This window comes from Sciurus carolinensis, chromosome 18, assembly GCF_902686445.1.
Source record: "Sciurus carolinensis chromosome 18, mSciCar1.2, whole genome shotgun sequence".
Taxonomy (NCBI): Eukaryota; Metazoa; Chordata; class Mammalia; order Rodentia; family Sciuridae; genus Sciurus; species Sciurus carolinensis.
In genome coordinates this window covers 38,655,769-38,676,574 of record NC_062230.1, presented here as the reverse complement: position 1 = coordinate 38,676,574, position 20,806 = coordinate 38,655,769, and the positions used below count along the sequence as shown (strand labels likewise).

General features: G+C 54.0%; 2 protein-coding genes across 2 annotated transcripts in view; one reads left to right on the top strand and one right to left on the bottom strand.

The window, feature by feature from the left end:
* The first annotated feature begins 212 nt into the window (after nt 1–212).
* On the top strand, nt 213–3,332 carry Dnase1 (deoxyribonuclease 1). Its single transcript, XM_047533536.1, has 9 exons — nt 213–587; nt 957–1,104; nt 1,408–1,496; nt 1,601–1,684; nt 2,067–2,182; nt 2,348–2,460; nt 2,537–2,691; nt 2,782–2,878; nt 2,960–3,332. The coding sequence occupies exons 2-9, from the start codon at nt 958–960 to the stop codon at nt 3,011–3,013; spliced, it is 855 nt and encodes a 284-aa protein (XP_047389492.1). The 5' UTR covers nt 213–587; nt 957; the 3' UTR covers nt 3,014–3,332.
* Trap1 (TNF receptor associated protein 1) overlaps nt 3,114–20,806 on the bottom strand; it is a 37,286-nt gene continuing 19,593 nt past the window's right edge. The window contains exons 6-18 of the mRNA XM_047533535.1: nt 19,522–19,682; nt 17,928–18,037; nt 17,368–17,441; nt 16,763–16,918; nt 15,087–15,207; nt 14,164–14,233; nt 11,412–11,559; nt 9,656–9,841; nt 9,142–9,280; nt 8,292–8,377; nt 7,133–7,278; nt 3,459–3,531; nt 3,114–3,344 (exon numbers count right to left, since the gene is read on the bottom strand). Coding sequence (XP_047389491.1) covers nt 3,243–3,344; nt 3,459–3,531; nt 7,133–7,278; nt 8,292–8,377; nt 9,142–9,280; nt 9,656–9,841; nt 11,412–11,559; nt 14,164–14,233; nt 15,087–15,207; nt 16,763–16,918; nt 17,368–17,441; nt 17,928–18,037; nt 19,522–19,682 — 1,572 coding nt within the window. The 3' untranslated portion in view covers nt 3,114–3,242. The remainder of the gene's footprint in view (nt 3,345–3,458; nt 3,532–7,132; nt 7,279–8,291; nt 8,378–9,141; nt 9,281–9,655; nt 9,842–11,411; nt 11,560–14,163; nt 14,234–15,086; nt 15,208–16,762; nt 16,919–17,367; nt 17,442–17,927; nt 18,038–19,521; nt 19,683–20,806) is intronic.

Below are 20,806 nucleotides of genomic sequence, written 5' to 3'. Positions count from 1 at the left end.
TGTCAAGACTGCTGAACTGGGAAGGTGGGAACTGGGGTGCTGTGAAGGTCCTGCACCAGAGGTCTGGCCACTGTGGGCTCCGTCGCAACATGCAGCTGTGTTTCTGGCTTTGGCCTTGGGCTTCAAGGTGACCTCCAGGCCCCCAGGTCGGAGGTAGGCAGGTGGATGAGTGCAGCCCCACCCTCCAGCATACACCATGCCCATCCCTGGGGAAGATACTGGACGGGCAAAGGACAGGAAAAGCGTGTTCACTAGACACTTTATAGCCAAGTGCCAAGTACAAACACAATTATCAGGTGCTGTTTTCACACTGGTATGGAGCCGTCCGTCAAGGGCCACATAAGCAGTGTCATTGTTATGCTCAGTGCAGGGCGCGCATGCCCTGGGGGCGGTCTCGGCTGCCTGAACCCTTAAAACCCTGGGCGGGACCAGCAGTGCCTGCACAGGGACTGAGCTCTGCGAGACCTCCTTTCCCAAGACCTTCCTTTGAAAACTTTTTTTTCTTAAAGCAGCAAAAGGAGTGAAGCATCATCAAAGAATATTCCAGATTCTTAGAATTTCCATCATCTCTCCAGAAGTCACCTTGGGTGAGTGCCAGGCCTGGTCATCTGTGGAGTCCTGGGTGACCGGCCAGTCTCTGAGCAGGGGGGGGCAGGCTCAGCTGTGTCCCACCAACAGCAGGGTTTGCCTGGCAGCGCAGGCTCCAGGGGCTCAAGACGGCACGTTCCCTGGTGGGCGAGGAGGAAACCCCGGGACTCAAGGCACTGAGTGCTTACCCCCTGGATATGTGGGGAAAGGTCGGAGGGTCCCCCAGGCTGTGCTCTGGCACAGCCATGAGGACAGGATGTCCTTGACCTTGGGCTCCACTAGCTTCTGCCAAGCTGACTCAGGAGGCTGGGGTGAGGATGCCAGGCCATATTTCACCGTTGGTGTCCCCGCAACCTTTGTCCTCCCAGGATGAGGGTTTCAAGGCCACTGATAGTGCTGCTCGCCCTGGCCAGCCTGCTGCACATGGTCATGGCTTTGAGAATTGCAGCCTTCAACATCCGAAGTTTTGGAGACACCAAGATGTCCAATGACACCCTCTCCAGCTACATTGTGCGGGTAAGTCTAGGTGGCCTGTCCCTGAGGGCAGACCTTGGGGAGGTGTCACAAGCCCCTTGAATGCAGGGCTGGTGGTCTGGGCAGGGCAGCTCTGTGGGACCACAGACTGCACATGGGGCATGGAGAGCCCCAGGGCCAGGCAGAAGTGAAGCCTGGGCGTACTATGCCATGGACACTGTCCCAAGGAGCAGCAGCAGCTGTGGCTGTGGCCTTTGACATGGTCAGGACCCAATGCTCCAGGCAGGCAAGGGCTGGAGTCTCCACCCAGCTCTTGCTTAGCCCCCATGTGGCTCTGTCCCCCAGATCCTGAGTCGCTACGACATTGCTCTTGTCCAGGAGGTCAGAGACACCTATCTGACAGCGGTGGGGAAACTGCTGGATGAACTCAACTGGTGGGTGACAGTGGCGGGCTTCTGGGAGAAGGGACCACTTCAGGGGACAGTAGGCACAGGAGCCCTGCTGCTGGCCCTGAAGGACCTTTGTTTCCTGCCCTCAGGAATGCACCCGACAACTATCACTACGTGGTCAGTAAGCCCCTGGGACGCAACAGCTATAAGGAACAGTACCTCTTCCTCTACAGGTAAAACCTGGGGCCAATGCCACCTGTGACCACCAGCACGTGAGGAGGACCCCATGTCGTACCTCAGCACATTGCTGCAGGCTGAGGGGTGGTCTAGAGTCCAGTAGGACTCTAGGGAGGAGCCTAGGAAAGTGGGAGGGACAAGAACCCAATGAAACCGAGCAGTCAGACCACCCTCCGCCTGCAGTCGCGGGTGAGCCGGGGACTGGCTGCTCCTAGGTGCACTTCCTGGCCGGGTGAGCCTGCACGGTGCTGGAGCGCAGACCCGGCTCCTCCTGCTGCCCAGGCCCACGGGGCCGGTGGAGCAGGTGCAGTGGGATGACGTGAAGGAGCGGCCAGGCTCACCAGCCCCAGGGTCACTTCTTGCCTGGCCCTCCCGCAGGCCTGACCAGGTGTCCGTGTTGGACAGCTACTACTACGACGATGGCTGTGAGCCCTGCGGGAATGACACCTTCAGCCGAGAGCCAGCCATTGTCAAGTTCTTCTCCCCGTTCACACGTGAGTGTTGCCGAGCCTCAGCCTTACCCAGCTGTGCTCACAGTCGGTGGCAGAGCCGTCCCCTAGGACCTTACTGTTCACATCACATAGGAAAAGGTCCACCCCCTGGGGCACCGTGGTGTCCTTTATCCCAACAGCACGTGCTCAGCATGTCTGTCTCCTCAGACGTCAGGGAGTTTGCCATCGTGCCCCTGCACGCTGCCCCAACAGACGCAGTGACTGAGATTGATGCGCTCTATGATGTCTACCTGGATGTCCAGCAGAAGTGGGGCCTGGAGGTGAGACCGTCCTGTGGGCAGTGGGCTCTAGTGGCCCTGTCTGTTCCTGGGCCAACAGGCAGGTGTTTCCTGGCAGGATGTCATGTTGATGGGCGACTTCAACGCTGGCTGCAGCTACGTAACCCCCTCCCAGTGGTCCTCCATCCGTCTGCGTACAGACCCGGCCTTCCAGTGGCTGATTCCCGACACGGCGGACACCACAGTCACATCCACACACTGTGCCTACGACAGGTGGGCAGGACCTACCATGGGCATCCAGCCTTAGAATGCACCACCAAGCCTCTGAAGCCCAGCCCTCACCCGCTGTCCTGTGTCTCACAGGATTGTGGTCTCGGGAGCTCTGCTCCAAGCTGCCATTGTCCCCGCCTCGGCTGCTCCTTTTGACTTCCAGGAGGCATTTGGCCTGAGTGAGCAGCTCGTAAGTGTGCATCCTGCCAGCTCAGGGTGGGTAGAGGCTCTTCCTCCAGGAAAGGCCTGACACCCTGCACATCTCCCACAGGCTGAGGCCATCAGTGACCACTACCCAGTGGAGGTGACGCTGAGGAGAGCCTGACCTCAGTGAGCAGCATGGCTGTGCAGGTACAGACCCTGCAGCTCCCAGCCAAGGGGGCGACCTCACTCGACCATCCTGAAGCCTGGACAGAGTCCAAATGTGGGTTAAGGAATACTTTAATGGAGGTAAATAAAACTCAAGGAGGTGGTGGTCTCCTGTCCTTACTCTCTCTGCCTCGGGGACACTTCCCAGGCACATATCTCCTTTGCCACCTGAGAGGACCAGGTCATCAGCGTCTCTCCAGGGCCTTGATGAGAAGGTCATTGAGGCGGCCAACCATAGGCCTGGGGTCGTCCACCAGCCCTGCTGCTATCATGGCGTTGTCATAGATCTGAAAGGCAAGGTTGGAGATGTTATGGGGCAGGGGACCCAAAAGGCAAAGAGGAGAGCCCTCCCAACGCCAAGGTGGGCGGGGCCGTCCTGGGCTGAGCCCTGCTCCTCTCACCTGGTCGACCAGCAGCTGCGCCAGCTCAGGCTCCGGCTCTCTCAGTTGGCTGAGCTTCCTGATCAGCATGTGCCTGCAGTATGAGAGCCAGAGGGAAAATCAGCTCAGGCTGGGCTCTGTCCCCCCACAGGGCCTCTACCTGCTGACCCCTCGGGGGGGTTACCAGAACATTCCAAAACAGTCCACAAATTTATTAATAGATTGTTAAACCTCACAGAAGAACAAGCAGCCAAGAAGGGCCCTGGAGGAGCATATGCTAAAGTGCAGGGCAAGGCTCAGTCAGGGAAGGCAGATCAGTGGACCTGCAGCGTGGGGCTCACTAGCCAGCCAGAAAACCTAAGACCAGTTCCTACCATCTTCCTTAGACCAGAATTAACTGGGATCAAAGATAGAAAGAACAAATCATAAAAAGCTTAATCCCAGAAGCAAAATACAAACACAGGAGCCAAAAAGAAAAGAATGATAAAAGCATTTTTCCTCAAAGGTAAAATAATGCAGAGTTTATCCTAATAAGAAGAAACGTCCATCAAACTTGGGTCCAGGAGAAATGGGAGTTTACCTATGACTCCACCGAGCAGGCCCCTGACATGCTGCACAGGTGACCCCAGAGCAGCAGCTCCATCTCCAGCCAGCACCCCAACATACATCCACAGCCAAAAACAGGACGGCTTTCCTGAGGCTCTAGCTCAAGGGTTCCCTGGTTACACCACTGAGCAAGGACCTCCGTGCTGCCCCGTGACACACGTATGGCTGCACTGGGGACAAGGCCAGGAGGGAACATTTTCCCTGTCATTCTTGGTTGGTTCCAATTCTGAACCACATGAGTGTGCCACAGCCTTTAAAAGCAAAATGGAGAAGTGAAGCCCTCGGCCACCTCCACACAGCACCAACAAAACTGGTCTCCTGGCAGAATGAATTAGCCTAGCACCTGCCTTTGTAGCCAGTGCTGGGGCCCAGAGTCAGACCAGAGCATCCATGCTGGTGATCTGGCAGAACTGGGAAAGCTACCTCCCCACCCCACTATTTTACAATAAAGATGATAATAAAGTGACAAATGAAAAAGTTACGACTGGTGCCACAGGAAAACCCACACAAGAACTCACCAATGGGCTGCACGGTGGGGTGAGGCATGGATTAGGGCTTTCCTTTTGCTATTAACATCTTTGGTAACTGGTTTATGTGATCTCATTTAAAAAGATAGTTGCCGATTTAAAAAAATTTTCAGAAAATGAAAAATTTTAACATTTAACAAAAAGACACATCAGAAGCCAGCTGGATGTGGTGGTGCACACCTGGAATCCCAACTCGGGGGATGGAAGCAGGAAGATCGCAAGTTCTAGGGCAGCTTCAGTAACTCAGTGAGACCCCATCTCAAAATACAAGATAAGAAGGGCTGGGGCTGCTGCTCAGCGGTAGAGCGCCCTGGATCAGTCCTCAGGAGTGCACGCACACACGATGCTAGGGCCAGGCCTGGAGCACACCTGCATCCCTAGAGATCAGGAGGCTGACACGGGAGTACTCTGAAGTTCAAGGTCAGCCTGGGCAACTTAGGAAGATTCCATCTCAGGAAAAAAAAGACATCAATTATAAAAACTATAGGAACATGCCAGGTACAGTGGCACAAACCTATAATCCCTGTGGCTCTGGAGGCTGAGGCAGGAGGTTTGTGAGTTCAAAGTGTCTCTGCACCTTAGTGAAGCCCTAAGCAACTCAGTGAGACCCCGTCTCTAAATAAAACATAAAGTGCTGGAGATGTGGCTCAGTGGCTAAGCACCCCTGGGTTCAATCCCCAGTGCAAAATAAAACAACCCAACGACAACAAACTAAAGGCACAGAGAACCTAAATAGCTGAAAGGTTCTTAAGACCTAAGTAAATGGAGAAAAATACCATTTCCATCAACAGAAAGACGTCAGTTCTTCCAAAAATTGATGTAGGGAGTTAAGACAACCTCCATCAAAACCACTGGAGCTTGACGGTATGCAAGGGCGTGGCTCCGGTCAGGCTACCTACACAGGAGCAGCGGCTGGAGCAGTCAAGCTCTGCTCGAGGAAAGCAGGGGGCAGAACTGGCTGCTGGGCCTGGAGGCCTGGGAAAGATGAGTGCCCAGGACCCTGTGGAAGTGGCAAAGGGACAGGCAGAAAAATGTGTGTGTGGACACCTGACACCCCATGCCCTGGGCCAGGACAGGTGTGCGCAGCAGGTGGGCGGAGTGACGGCGGTCCCACAGAATAGACAAAAATCAGACCTCCCAGGACGATTCAGCCACAGAGCCAGCTGAAAGGCCAGAGCCGCCCAGCCTAGAAGGAACGGTAGGTGCTGAGGAGGACTGGTACCCGGTGTCACCTGTGGAAACTACCCTCAGAGCCCCTGGAACACAGACCGCCCCTCAGATGCTGCAGGAGGACTTCAAAGAGAAGATCCGTGCCAGGCACAGTGGCACACCCATAATCAGGAACTCAGTTCAAGGCCAGGCTGGGCGACTTATTAAGGCCCTGTCTCAAAATAGTTACAGGCTACAGTGTGGCTCGGAGGTAGGGCACTCACCATGCTGACCTAGGTCCAACCCCCAACAATGTCCAAAGAAAAAGGCAGGGGAAGGAGAAGCACCTATGCCGGGACCCAGTCCCCTGCGTTCAAAATGGGCCAACCAGTCTGCTGTAAGGGGTGCAGACTGCTCAGGCACAGGGCAAAGTGAGGCCATGGCAGTCTTGAGACACAGCTGCCCTGTGAGGGACAATGCTAGCGGGGAGAACCCTGGGACGGCACCTGAGGGTCCGGCAGGGTTCAGTTTGTTTAAATCTTACTGAATACAGTTTTGTGGGTTTTTTGTTTGTGTTTTTAGATTTTTGATGGACCTTTTTATATGTGGTGCTGAGAATCGAACTCAGGGCCTCACACATGCCACTCTACCACTGACCACGACCCCAGCCCTGAATACAGTTTAATGACATGGGTCCTGTTATGGTCTGGATCTTAAATGACCCCTTAAGTCTCATATGTTAAAGGCTGGGCCCCCAATCTGTGGCACCCCTGGAAGGTGGTGGAACCATTAGGAGCTGGGACCCTGTGGAAGGAAGTTAGGTCATTGGGTAAGTGCCCTTGAAAAGGACAATGGGACTCTGGTCCCTCTTCTCTCTTTACTTCCTGCTGCCATGAGAGGACCAGCTTTATTTTACCGTGCGCTCCTGCCATGTTCTGTCTTGCTACAGGTACAAAGTGACCAAGCCAAATGAAGATGGCTAAAATCTCTGAAATTGTGAGCCAAAATAAACCTTTCCTCCTTTTAAGTTATTTCAGGTATTTTGTCACAGCAACACACATCATCTCCTTATAAACAGCTGTCCAACTGCACAAAAGCTTTGTGTACTTTCCTATGCCTTGAGAAGAATGCATGGCCACGTACAGTAAAAACCCCTCAGCAAGCTGAGCATGGTGGCACATGCTTGTAATCCCAGCAGCTTGGGAGCTGAAGCAGGAGGATTATGAGTTCAAAGCCAGCCTCACCAAAAGTGAGGTGCTAAGCAACTCAGTGAGACTCTGTCTCTAAATAAAATACAAAACAGGACTGGGGAAGTGGCTCAGTGATTGAGTGCCCCTGAGTTCACTCCCTGGAACTGAAAAACAAAAACAAAAACAAAACCCTCAGCAGGTCAGAAAGGCGCCTGGGCGGCACCTGGGATTGACTTCCAGTGTGGGCTGTAGGAGTTGCGCACGCTCTTCTTGTGTCTTGGCCAGCTGTTGCATGCGCAGGAAGTGCCGTGCAGCCCCCATCTCTAGCACTGTCACCATGGCAGGGTGGGTGTCCAGGCGGAGGGTCACCTGCAAGCAAGGCCGGGGTGGAGCTGAGGGGGACTCAGAGGTAAAGGGGCCACGCCTGGCAGGGTCTAAAGCAGGGGTGAAGCTCCCTGACAGAGTGGATAGAAGACGGGGTCTCAGGGACAGCCTCTCACAGCCCAAAACCATTCCCCTCCCCACTGTCCACCAAGGAGGGGACCATGTGAAGGCAGAGGCCCATGCCTCCTCCCTGAAGCACCAGTCCCTAGTATCTGCGTGACGGAGGTCCGTCTTGCCTGGTGCTGTTCACACCTCAGTTGTACACAGGGCCTGTTCAGTCCATCACCATCTCTGAGGGCCCAACACTGACCTCTGGCCCCGCCCCAGGGCAGGTTCGTCTCTGCCCTGTCCTGCGGCCCTGCTCTCCCTCCTCCCATCATGAGAAGACACCCTCCCAGCAAGCCACTCACTGCCAGTGTCTTGAGTGGCTGGGACCCTGGCTTCCTGACTCAGGCCAAGAACCCTCCTGCCCGCCAGCCTGGCCACTGGGGAACAAGGATCTGAGCTCTGATTCAGACCCTGCCTTCTCAGGCCCAGCTGTGATCAGAGTTCCTCACCACAGACGGGACAGTAGCTGCCCAGGGCTTAAGGGCCTGGCATTTGTGAAGCAGGGATGCAGCATGCACCACAGGAGCAGGTGCCACCACGTGACCCTGTCTGCACGGGATGGCTCCCCATGTTCTGCAGAGGTCACTTCTCTTCTACCCAGGGCCACCCCTCAGCTTACCGCCTCCTGGACCTGCCTCTTGCTTGCTCTTATCCCACCAGAACCCCACTAAGACCCCAACTGGGAGCATGAGCTCCCCTCGGGCTGGGGTGGCACATCCCTTCCTTGGAATCCCCACTTTAGCCACTGCAACCTCTGTAGGGTCCAGAACAGGCTGGCCCTGAGGCACCTGCTGGGGACCTGGCTGCTCCTGCTACTTCCTCAGTTCCCAAGACCTCTGCCTCACGCTGCAGGGGCCACAGGGAAGGCGACATGCCCGGGAAGGCCTCACCTTCACATTGGCAACTCGAGACCCCAGCGCGTTCCTCATCCAGGCCAACAGCTCCTCCGTCTCCTTCTCGGAAAGGCGGTCGCTGGCTGTGCAAGATGGCATGAGCGAGCCACTGTCCACAGCCCGCTCCTTCCATGGGCTCTCCCCTCACCTCCTGCCCACTGCCTGGTGCTCCAGAAGACCCATGTCATCTGCAGTGAAAACCTCAGGAGGCACTTCGATGGCCTGAGTTTCCTGTGATTTTATTTTTTGGTGGTGGCAGCGGGGCAGGCCTGGGGATTGATCCTAGGGCCTCGCATGTGCCCATCAAGCACTCCCCCACCGGGCCATACCCAGCCCTCCAGGTAAGGCCTGAGGGCTTCAAACAAAACAATCCTACACTAGCAATGGTGCAGCTTGTGATCCCAGTCGCATGGAAGACTGGGGCAGGAGGAGCTCAACTTCAAGGTCAGCCTGGGCAACTTAGCAAAACCCAGTCTCAAAAGAAAAGGCAAAAACAGCTGTGGATGTGGCTCAGTGGTAGACCACTTGCCTAGCATGTGTGAGGCCCTGGGTTGAAGGGAGAAAAAAGCCCAAATCTGACTCTCTTGGGATGCTTGGTCAACTGTCGGAGCCACCATGGAAGGAGCACCAGAGGCCCTGAGACCTCAACATTTTCCATGAATTATTAAGATGTTACCAAGCAGCTTCTTTCCCTAAACCCAACTGAAAAAGAACATCCCAGGTAAATCCACAGACAGGTCAGGAGAAGCCCTGCAGGCCAAGCATCGTCCCAGGCCACTTGGTTTTGTCTGCTACTGAGGCCACAACCCGTGTTGGCCCTGTGCCCTGGAGAGGAGAGCAAGCCCACCTGGTGACATGTCCTCAAACTTTTCCTCCTTGTAGTGATCGACCACAATGTCCGTCTCCACCGAGATCAGCTTCTTCTTGTCAAACTCTCGAAGGTGCAGCAAGGTGAGCTCATCAAACTGCTCATAACAGAAGAGGACCTGCAGACGTCACAGAACCTCGGTGGACATGAGACAGAAGAGGGGACACCGCCTCTCAGCACCTCCATCAGGCTTTCCCCAGACCTGAGTAATGGTTCACCAGAGGGAAGAGGGAGGCTCTGGCCGTCCTTGCAGCAGAAACCCTCCCCTCATGCACGAGGTCCCCAGCCACCTGCTGCGAGAACATGCCACAGGGCAGGAGCAGGTCTGCCCGGGAAGGCCCTGGCTGCCCTGGGATGGGGTGGCGGGCGCACCACCTGGCCTCCTGGCCGTGGGCACACTGGGCTGGGATGTTTGAGACCTCCACTCGGCTCAGACCCTGCAAGGGAGCCAGGCTAGGACGGTGGCCCCAGAGCAGCCCCACTGCTCGCCCACCTCCATGTGCTTCTGCTTCATAGCCTCGTAGTAGGGCGAGTGCTCTGCCAGGTGCCGGTTGGGGGCACACAGGTAGTAGATGTTGCGGGTGCCAGCCTGCATGCGGCTGGCATAGTCCGACAGACTGGTCAGCTGCCCAGCAGGCAGTGCTGAAGACTCATAGCGCAGCAGCTTGGCGATGTCCTCCTGTGGACAGACACAGGCAAGTCACTGTCTGCTCCAGGTCTAGCTCTGAGCAGCTCCACCCTGTAGGCCACAGGCCTCACTCTGCCCATGTGCCCCCACCTGAAGAGGGACAGGGACCTGGGAAGTACTTTCTACCATGTATGGTCCAGGGGTGTCCAGAACCCATCCACAAAGACCCTGCTCCTGGTTCCAGCAGCTTCCCTCTGTACTCAGTGATAGTTCCTGTCTCTGTGGGCATTTGGACCTGGATGTGAAGTCCACATTTCCCAGCCTCCCTCACTGCCAAGGGTGGCACGTGACCAGTTCTGGCCAGAGTGGGCCTTGGAGAAAGACCTAGGAGGAGGGCTACATGCATATGTGCCAGTTAGAGTTGGGGATGTAGATAAGCTGGTACAGTGCTTGCCTTGCAAGCACAAGGCCCTGGGTTCAAATCCCAAGCACCACAAAAAAAAAAAAAAAAAAACCCAAAAAAAACAGATGTGACAGTTAGGATCCATGTGGACTGCACGTGAAGGACAAGGAGCAGCAGCAAGTTGGGAGACTGGTCCCTGGTCCCCCCAGCCCAAACGCTGCCTTATCCAAGCTGCTGTCACCTGAGAGTTGTGGCAGAGGGGTGACAAGGAGTGTGGGAATCCAGGGAAAGGAAGCAGAGGACACCTAGGGACAAGTCCAAATGCAAGTATCAAGCCTGGACTCAAGGTGGACAGAAGCAGACAAATGGAGGGAAAGAAGAAGAGCAGGAGCTGCCCTGGAGTGGCCACAATATGGTCCTGCTCATGGCAGGCATGGGGTCCTTCCTGGTATGCACAGCTGCAGGCTCACAAAGCACTTGAGAAAGGCAAGGCTACCAGGTCTATCAAGTAAAGGTCAGACCAGCGGGAACGGATGCTGAATGGCAAGCTGGGCAGCCCTGTGCCCAGGGCAGCGGAGTCTGCTGCTAGGATGGAGCGTCAGGGCGAGCCACCTTGGCCACACCTGTGTTCAGCCTCCCTCCGTGGCTGGCAGGAGGGCACCAGTCACAGCCAGCACTGGGATGTTCACCGGGAGGCTCCTGCGGGCGAGGACAAGCACATTCTGGGAACAGAGAGTGCTAGGGCTAGCACAGTGCTGTGGCTGTGCTGTGCCACTGACCTGTGCATTTTAAGAGGGTGACAATAAAAGGTTTAAGGTGCCAATATCTCAATGAACAACAGCAGTGCTGAGGGGCTTCCACTGACACCCAAGGAAAACCCCTTGTTAACACCAGACCCCTCGGCTTGCCTGAACCCCTAAACTGCTCTGAGAGAGTGCACCCCTCTTCCTGCCACCTCAGGGGCTGGGACCTCAGGAAGAAGAGGCTCAGCCCTCAAGCGGAGAGCGCAGGGCCTGTGAGCCAGGGCAGGGCGTGCATGTACCACATGCTTAGCCTGCTGCTCTACTGGCAGAGGCCTGGAGTCCAGGATTCAGTGCACTGACCCTGAAGCAGTGGCCAGGTGCTGGGGGCCCCACTGCTGTGTCCAGAGGCCTCCACCTTCCTCCTCAGCCCCAGTGCTGAGGCAGACCAGAGGAAGGCCTGGAGAGCTGGCCTTACCTTGACCTCCTGCTCTGCGGTGGTCACGATGCCCTCCCTCATGAACAAGCCATAATCTTCAAAGAACTTCGCATACTTCTCAGCATCCCTTTTGCTCTGCTCAACGAAGAACTTGATCAGCCTCTGCTGTAACACGTCCCGGAGCTTCCTGGGAATAGAATTCACTCGCCATGAATGACAGCTTCTGTGAAGGGTTCAAAGAAATGGCCAGTCCGCCCACAAAGATTCGAGAATAGCAGCACCACTGGGCCTTTGGTACTGAGCAGAGGGGTGCCCTGGAGGCCCAAGCAGAGCATGCTGCCCCCTGCAGGCGGGAGTGTGAACTGATGTCCAAGACAAGAAGAAACAGATTATTATTACCCTTTGATGAAAATGGAAAATCAGGTCATAAATTATGAACATTATGACATTTATGTATGAAGATGGTATGTTTACTGCTTCAAATCTCCTGAGCTGATATTCAAGAGGTACCATGTGGATACACCCGCAGATAACCCTCAGCCAAGTGTCACCGTGACCCTCACAGGCACAGGACAAGTTGGAACCATGCCCCACCTGGCAGGACTGGCCCCTTGTGTTCTTTCACTGAGCCTTGTTGCAAACACAGGGTTGTTTCACAGAATGACAGACCTCCTCCCCAACAGTATCCTGGACAGGAAAGTCAGGAAAGCCCAGGGGCTCACATTCAGCAGGAGAGCAGTGCGACCTGGTCTGGCCTGAGGATGGACGGTGGCAGTGAGACGGCAACACAGTCCTGGTCCTGAGGCTGTACTGCAGCCACACAGGACCCTACGGTATCTGAAGGAAGAGCGGCGGGGAAAGAAAGCTTGCCTGAAGACCAGAGGAGGAAAGGTTTTTTATAGAATTTGGAACCTCTCCAAAACTTCTCCTTAACACACTCTTGAAATTGAGATGAGCTGTCAGACTGGCAACCTGACAACCACGAGCAGTGATGGGGCCAGACTTCCCCTCCGCAGCTGGGGCAGACCCAGGGCCACGGCAGTCAGAGCACGCAGGTTTGTTCACTGACGAGCATGACTCCTCTGTGACACAGGCTCCAAGGGGCTGTGTGACCAGGACTCAGCACAGTTCTGCTATGGTCAGCTTGGGGTTGCTTCACCAGAGCTTCCTGGTTCTAGGGTTGCCTCTGGTCTCTCCAGCTCCAAGACGTGGTTGGTGCCTGGAATCCCCCTGACTGCAGTCCCCTGGGCTGAGTGGTAGGGATGGGCCACAAGTGGGAGCCCCCAACCCTTCCCATTAACGGGAGCACAGCATGCCAGCCCCAATGGGCCCGCAGGCTCACTCCGCACTCTGCCACCAGCAGAGGAAACCGTCCTGCCAGAGCGAGTAAGCGTGTTGCCCTGTGGCAGAGGGCCACAGCTGTCAGAAGGCCCGCGTCACTGGCACAGACTGGTACAAGGTAATGAGGTCCTTTTTTCATTTATTATACCTTCTGTTTGTTTTTAATAGGAAAAATAACTTTTCTACCCTAAGGGACTGGATAAATAATACACATCTGTGAGATATGCTATTATGCAGTTATTAAAAGAGCTTCTCCCAAATTTTTTGGGTAGAAAATACCCAAAATAAACTACTACATAAGAAAAATAGTATAAATACAAGGCAGTCCAGGCAGGTGTCTCACAGCGAGAGCTGCCCTACTCCACGCAGGAAGCACCTCCTCTTGACCACGAAGAGCACTGCTTGTGCAGCAGCACACTGCTGCTGCTCTCGTTGTTTATGGGCAACTTGGAGACTTCTGAAGGACCTATTTCTTTTCCAATTTTTTTTTTTTTTTTGGGTGGTACTGGGGATTCAACCTAAGGGCACTTTACCACTGAACTAACTACATCCTCAGTCTTTTTTCTTTCTCTTTTGCTGTATGCAATTTATATTTGTCAATTGAATTTTTTTTAATTTCTTTTATTTTTACAGACTGCATTTTGATTCATTGTACATAAATGGGGTACAACTTTTCGCTTCTCTGGTTGTACACAATGTAGATTCATACCATTCGTGTAATCACACATGTACATAGGGTAATGATGTTGGTCTCATTCCACCATCTTTCACACCTCCGCCCCCTTCCCCCTTTCTTTGTTTTTTGAAAAAGGGTTTCAACTCAGTTGTCCGGGCTGGTCTTGACTTGTGATCCTTCTGCCTCACCCTCCTGAGTACCCAGGATTATAGGTGTGCTCCATCACATCTGGCTCCGATCTGATTTTTGTACACACTCTAGCTCTAAAACCTGCTCTTATCTCCTGAATCCTAAAATGTCAACTCTGGCCATCTCTAGGTTAGGACCACAGGTGAGACACATGGCCATTAAAAGCAAACATTACTTTCACTAGGGGAAAAAAAAAAAAGCCAGTGAATACAGTTTGAAGAGACTATCTGGAGAGCCTGGAACCAGAGTGGGCAAAGATGCTGATGGTGAATCCTGTGCCCAAGTTCCACCTCCGCACAGGGTTTGGCCTGCTGCAGGCCACTGCCAAGAGCCTTGTCCCCGTGCAGCTGGGCACCCCAGCTGGCCCTGCAGCCCCTGTCCTATCTAGACTCCTTGGTGATGACCAGCTAGTCCCAAACTCTTGCAGACCACAGACTGAGTGGCTCAGGAGTAGGCCAGGCCCAGTTTTCTGCTCTTTATGCTGCTCCTGTTCCCGTAAGCCACGCTCAGGCCTGTGAGGCATAGCCAAGCTGGAGCACCTGATTCTCAACAGGAAGCCCGCACTGCCCTGTGCCCTAGGCTCACCGGATGAGTGCACTCTCCTGCAGGAGTTCCCGGCTGAGGTTCAGAGGGATGTCCTCACTGTCCACCACACCTGCAAGGAACAGGGCAGGTCAGAGCCTCCCTGCACCTATGGCTCCTCAACCACTACCCAAGAGCCCCATCCTCTTAACTGGCCCTTTGCCTTATGTGAGCCACAGGTGGTGAGAGAGGGGCAAGGAAGACAGGGGGCTACAGACAGTCTGGGGACAAGACATATCTGAGAGCAGGCCTAGCCTGGGCGAGGGGTGGTGCCTATAGCCTCAGAGGCCCTGGGACTCAAAATACATCAGGGGTTCAACCTTAAAAATTCTAGCTACACCAGGCGCAGTGGTGCATGCCTGCAATCTCAGTGACTGGGGAGGATGAGGCACGAGGATCGTGAGTTCAAAGTGAGCCTCAGCACTCAGCAAGACCCTGACTCTAAATGAAATGTAAAAAAAGGCTGGGGATGTGGCTCAATGGTAAAGCAACCCTGGGTTCAATACCCTGTTTAAAAAAAAAAAAAATACATAAAAGTGAAAAAAATCCTAGCTATGTCAGGGACAGTAGGCACCTTTGTGCTCAATGATACAAAGATCTAAACACTGAATTCTTTACTCAACTACGATCTCAAGTTCAGATTCACGCATGAATCTGAAACTCATGTGATATTTCTAATCACTGAGAGAACTCAACCCAATCTCCTCTAGTCCTTTTACTCAAATCAGTCACAACTAATTTTGAGGCTGGAAACAGTTCGAGAACCTCCGAGCTATTCTCCCCAGCCACAATGACCAGGCTTAGGAAAGCTGACCTGAGAGCCAGACCAGCAACACATTTTGCAAACAGTGAGCAATGCAAGGCCAAACGGCAAGCTACTCGAAGACTCAGGGCCACAATCCAGCACAGGTGGCAGGCCACTGTACCTCGAATGAAGCGCAGCCACTTGGGTAGGATGTCTGCAGCCTTGGTCTGGATGAGGACTTTACGACTGTACAGCGCCACACTGGAGCCCAGCTCCCTGCTCACATCAAACATGGATGGTTTCTGAGAAAAAAAGGACAAGGTCAGGTGGCAGTGGCAGAAATCCACATTAGTCACAGGGAGGCAGAGCCCAGTGGCAAGATGCTACATAGCCTTGGCTACCGTGGGCAAAGAACCAGGGGGCAGAAAAGGCCAGAGGACAAGTTCCACCAGAGGTCCCAGTCCAGGTGGACACTCCCACATGTACACCAGGGCTCTGCAGGGAGTGGGGTTGGCCCTCTCTCTCCAACCCACTCCCAACAGAGAACATAAAAGGATATGCACGTCCCCAAGAATGGAGCCAAACTTGGTGACTAATCAGGGGCCAGCAAACCACAGCCCAGAGGCTAAATCTGGCTTGCTGCCTATCTGTATGAGCTGAGGATGATTTATACAGTTTTAAAAGGTTAGGGAAAAAATTAGATAATTAACAACATGTGAAAAGATAGGAAACTGCCATTTTAACATCTACAGGTCCAGGGGCCCAGCTTCAGTGGTTCCCAAGGCACTGTCTGTGGGCCTTTCTCACCACAGCAGTAGGGTCAGCAGTCACACAGAGACTGTGTGCTCTGTCCTCCCAGAAATGCATGCTGGAGTGAGCCATGTGCAGTGGTGCACACTTGTGATCCTGGCTACTTAGGGTGCTGAGGCAGGAGGATCACAAATTAGAGGCCAGTCTCAGCAATTTAGTGAGACCCTGTATCAGGATAAAAAATTAGGGCTGGGGATATAGCTCAGTTGGTAGAGTGCCTGCCTTGCAAGCACAAGGCCCTGGGTTCAATCCCCAGCACTGCAAAAACATAAAAAATAAAATAAAATAAAAGGGCTGGGTATGTGGCTCAGTGGTTAAACACTCCTAGGTTCAATTACCAGCACCACCACCTCTGCCTCAGCACTGGGTCCTGCTAGTGTGGGCTCTGACCCAAGAGGTCCTGGTAGGCTGAGACTCAGCATTTGTAACAAAACTTAAGAGGATGCTGAGGCTGTGGCCCATGGACCTCGCCTGGAGGGAGGGCAGTCCAACTCTTTCTCAAAGGGATACTAAGAAATGGGCACTATTACAGTCGGGTCAGGTGAAGGCATGGGAACCTGGGGATTAAGCCCTGGACAGGCCTCTCCACTGCAGGATCTGCCCATTTCCATATGTCCACATGAACCAGGGTGAGGAACGAGTGGAAGCACACCATGACTCTGAACCCCTTTCTGGAGCATCCTGAGGAAAGCCTCACACGACCTGCAACACAGCCTACCCTGCCCTGCCCTGCCCAGCCAGCATGCAGCTGCTCCAAGGGCCCCTCCCTGTGCACCCAAGCACCTGAGACCAGGCCTGTTCTGAAAGACGTCACATGAAACACCCTTGCACTGTGCATGTGGGAGACTGAACAGCCTGTGCTCCCTGCCCAGAGGCCTCTACTTTTCTTCTGCTCTAATCCTGCCAATGAGGTGGCACACCTACATGAAGATGTCCCCACTTGGAGCCATCACTGTGGTCACAGGAATGCCCTGGCTCTGGAAGCAGAGGGGTTGCTCAGCAGTCGCAACATGTGAGGGCCATGCAGGCCTGAGCCAAGTGCCTCACCGTCTCGGGCACGTAGAAGAGGCTCCGGATACTGAGAGGTGCGTCTGTCCTGTAGTGCAGGGTGTAGCGGGGCTTGTCAAATGCCTGAGCGATGTAACGGTAGAACTCCTCGTGCTGCGACTCACCGACGTCCTTGGGGTCCATCATCCAGAGGGCCTGGTGACAGTGACGGATGGGGGAGCATGGTGAGCCGCATCCCCACCAGGACCCTACAGGTCAGTGGAGGAGAGCATGCCCCTGGACAGGCTGTGGTGGGGGCCGGCCCTCCCTCTCCAGTTCCATCCCCTCCAGGACTTGCGGGGAGAACGGGCTGACTCATGAAAGCACTCGCAGTGTCCCTTCCTGAAGGCAGTAAAGTTGGGCAAGCGCCAACCAGGAGGCTGGAGCTGAGTATGAGAGAGAATCATGCCATCTATCAACGCTGAGTGTGGACTGGGTGTGCTGGGTCTGGGGCCCTTCCAGCACCCCCAATCTCATCTCTCCACAAAAGACACCTCGTCCTGATTCTGGGCAGCAACCCCTGGTCATCTCTGCCCTTCTGTCCATGGAGTGTGCACATCTGTCTCCAGGGCTGCCTGAGCCCTGCAGGTAGCTATGGGCCTCACCTGCAAGGTGTTAATCCGCCTTCCATTAAGGTACAGAGGGAAGCTGACGAAGTTACTGTACTTTGTCACCACGTCTGCAGGAGACAGAGACAAGAGTAAAGCGAAGCCGCTCCAGGTGAGGACAGGGCTTGCTGAGGCAAGCCCACCTCACAGGTGCAGGCAGGGCCCAGTAAGGCACAGGTCCTGCCCGCCTGTCACATGGGAGGTGGTGGCAGAACCCAAAGAGAAGCAGACTTCCCAGGGCCAGGTTCCCTGAGACCACTCCAAAACAGCCCACAGCAATGTTCCTTCTGGGAGAAAGGCCAGAGGCCCCAAGCTCTTGCAGCTAGACAGCTCTGTCAGACCACCAAGTTTACAAGAGATGGAGGGCTGGGTACCATCTGCCAGCAAGCCTTGCCTTTGGGTTCCCCAAGAGTCAGCGAGAGTTTTGTCCTCTACAGACCTATCGACCACGCTGGAAGCCCAGGCCCTGCACAGCCCTTCTCAGCTGTGTCCATCTCACCACCCGCTTATCTACCACACAAGGCCCAGAGGTCAGCTGGGGCCTAGGCACCACGCACCTCGAACCCGGGTCTCACTGGCAAACTCTCTGCAGTCTGACTTGAGATGGATGACAATCTTGGTTCCAGTTCTGACACCCGAAGCTTCAGCGATTTCAAACACTCCAGAGCTAAGACCCAAGGGAAAGGATGTCAGTTCCACGTGTCACTGTCTACAAAGCATGGTAGGGCAAAGTCATTGCTTTCCTGGGATGTTCACAAGCACAGCCCAAGCCAACACAGGGGAGTGCCCCCTCTGACCTAGGCAGAACCCCCCAGGTCACAGAGTGTACACCAGGGATGAGGACCTCTGTGCTGGGGCATAGGTACAAGTCTCCAGGTTCCCTTGGAGAATTTCCTGGGCCTGAGCAACCAGAAAGCAGACCCAGGGCACCAATGGGGCCTGACCCAGCTCCAAACCAACACCAGATACCTGTGCTGTTTCTGAACTGTGGCAGAGGCCAGGTGCCCCTGAGAAAAGCCGAAGCCACTTCAGAAGTGAGGAAAGAGGGACTGGAGTTGTAGCTCAGTGAAAGAGTGCTTGCCTAGCACAGGTGAGGCACTGGGTTTGATAGTCAGCACAGTGTAATAAACAAATAAAAAATAAAGGTTAAGCCAGGCTTGGTGGCGCACACCTGTAATCCCAGAGGCTCGGGAGGCTAAGGCAGGAGGATGGAGAGTTCAAAGTCAGCCTCAGCAAAAGAAGGCACTGAGCAACTCAGTGAGACCCTGCCCCTAAATAAAGTATAAAATGGGGATGTGGCTCAGTGGTCGAGTGCCCCTGAGTTCGATCCCCAGTGCCACCCTGACGAATAAATAAATAAAGGTAAAATTCTTAAAAAAAAAAAAAAAAAAAGAGAGAGAGAGAGAGAAAGAAAGAAGTGAGGGAAGAGGGATGCCCTCCAATGGGGCCTTGCTGACGCCTTGGCCACGTGCACTCTCAGAGCCACTTCCATGGAACTCACAGACCTCAACCCGGACTGAGGGAGCTGGCCGGCAGTGCTCCAGCCAGGCCTCCTGTCCCAGGGCTGCTGTGCACAGCTGGGATGCATGACTTGGAGCTGAAGTTCTAGGGCCAGCTGAACACAATGCTTAGACTTGGTTATGTCCCCATGCCTCTCAAACACTGCAGTGCTGCTGAAATGCCCACCCAATCAACTCAGCAGCTGTCACCCTCAAGCACGCAGGGGACAGAAAGCGAGCAAGTGGCTCTCACAGCCCCACCACCTGCTGAGCAGAGGCCTCCCAGAACCTGCTGGGGTGGGGAGAGGAAAAGAATCTAGAGGGTAGGGAGAACCAGAGGTGCCCCATAGAACCCAGGCCAAAGAAGTTGTCTGCAGGATGGCCCAGGAGGAAGGCCTGTCCCACACCCAGTCACCGAAGGGGCTCAGCTGGACGGGCCAACACCACAGAGCACAGTGACTGGTGACCAGTCACACAGATCACTGGAGCCACAGCGTAACTACTTCCCAGAGCAGGAGAGTCAGATTTCACAGTTCGTAAATCACTCCTTTGCATTTTCTCAACAAAGTTCTTTTCCAAACTCTGGTCAAACTCAAGTGTTCCCAAGGGCAAAGACAGTACCCATGTGATGTAGGCTTGCTTCCTAACTTACCCATCTGAAAGCCACTGATAACCTGGGTTCCCAGGGGCTATTGAGCGGGAATAGACTTCAACTCTGTCGGCCACCATGAAGGCTGAGTAGAAACCCACTCCAAACTGGCCAATGATCTTGCTGCTGGCCTCCGCCTGGTTCTGCAGTGCTTCCAGAAAGGCCTGAGAGGACAAAGGCTGGTCATAGGGAGGCCGCTCCCTCTGGCAGCAGGAGCTGATATCCTCACTTTCTGTGTAGGTTCTCAAGCACATGTCAAAATCCCAGTTAATGCTTAGGTGATCATGCTGAGATGCCCTCTTTCCATGCTATCGATACTAAGTCACACAGAGGTGGAGCAACCCACCCAAAGACACACAGATGGGCCAAAGGGGAAGAGTCCCTGCTCATCCATAAAGCTCCCACTTCCACCTCTCAAGGCAAGGGCAGGCCTGTGGGCTGCATCTGAGTGGGAAGAGCAGCGTCCCCACCCACCAGGTCACTGAACCAACAACAAAGCCTCTTCTCAGTTTGCCTTCCGCATCGTGTCTGCAACACTTGAAGCCTTGTGTGAAGATCAGCACAAACCCAGCACAGCCGTTCCTCAGCACCAGGGGGAGGTCCCAAGACCCCAATAGATACAAAAACCCACGATGCCGAAGTTCCCTGTATAAAATGGTATAGCGGGCTGGGGAGATAGCTCAGCTGGTAGAGTGCTTGCCTTGCAAGCACAAGACCCTGAGTTCGATCCCCAGTACCGCAAAAAAAAAAAAAAAAAAAAAAAAAAAAAAGGTATAGCATCTGCACATAACACATCTTTCCCTAATACAGTGCAAATGCTGTGTAAATAGTTACACCATACTGTTTAGAGAACAATGATAAGAAAAATGTCTCTATATGTCTTCAGTGCAGACATGATTTTTAAAAAATAATTTCTCTCCCAGCAGGAAAGGGTGACTGAAGCAGAAGGATCACAAGTTCAGGCCAGCCTCAGCAACTTGGTGAGGCCCTGTCTCAAAATAAAAAATAAAAAGGGGGGCTGGAGCTGTGGCTCAGTGGTAGAGCGCTTGCCTGGCACATGTGAGGCACTGGGTTCGATCCTCAGCACCACATGAAAAAAATAAATAAATAAAATAAAGGTATTGTGTCTACCTACAACTAAAAAAATATTTTAAAAAAATAAATAAAAAGGGTTGGAGATGTGGCTCAGTGGTAAGGTGCCTCTGGGTTTGATCCCTAGCACCAAAAAGAAAAAATAAAATTGTCAAGGTTGGATAAATCTGCAGACATGGCACCTGAACACACAACG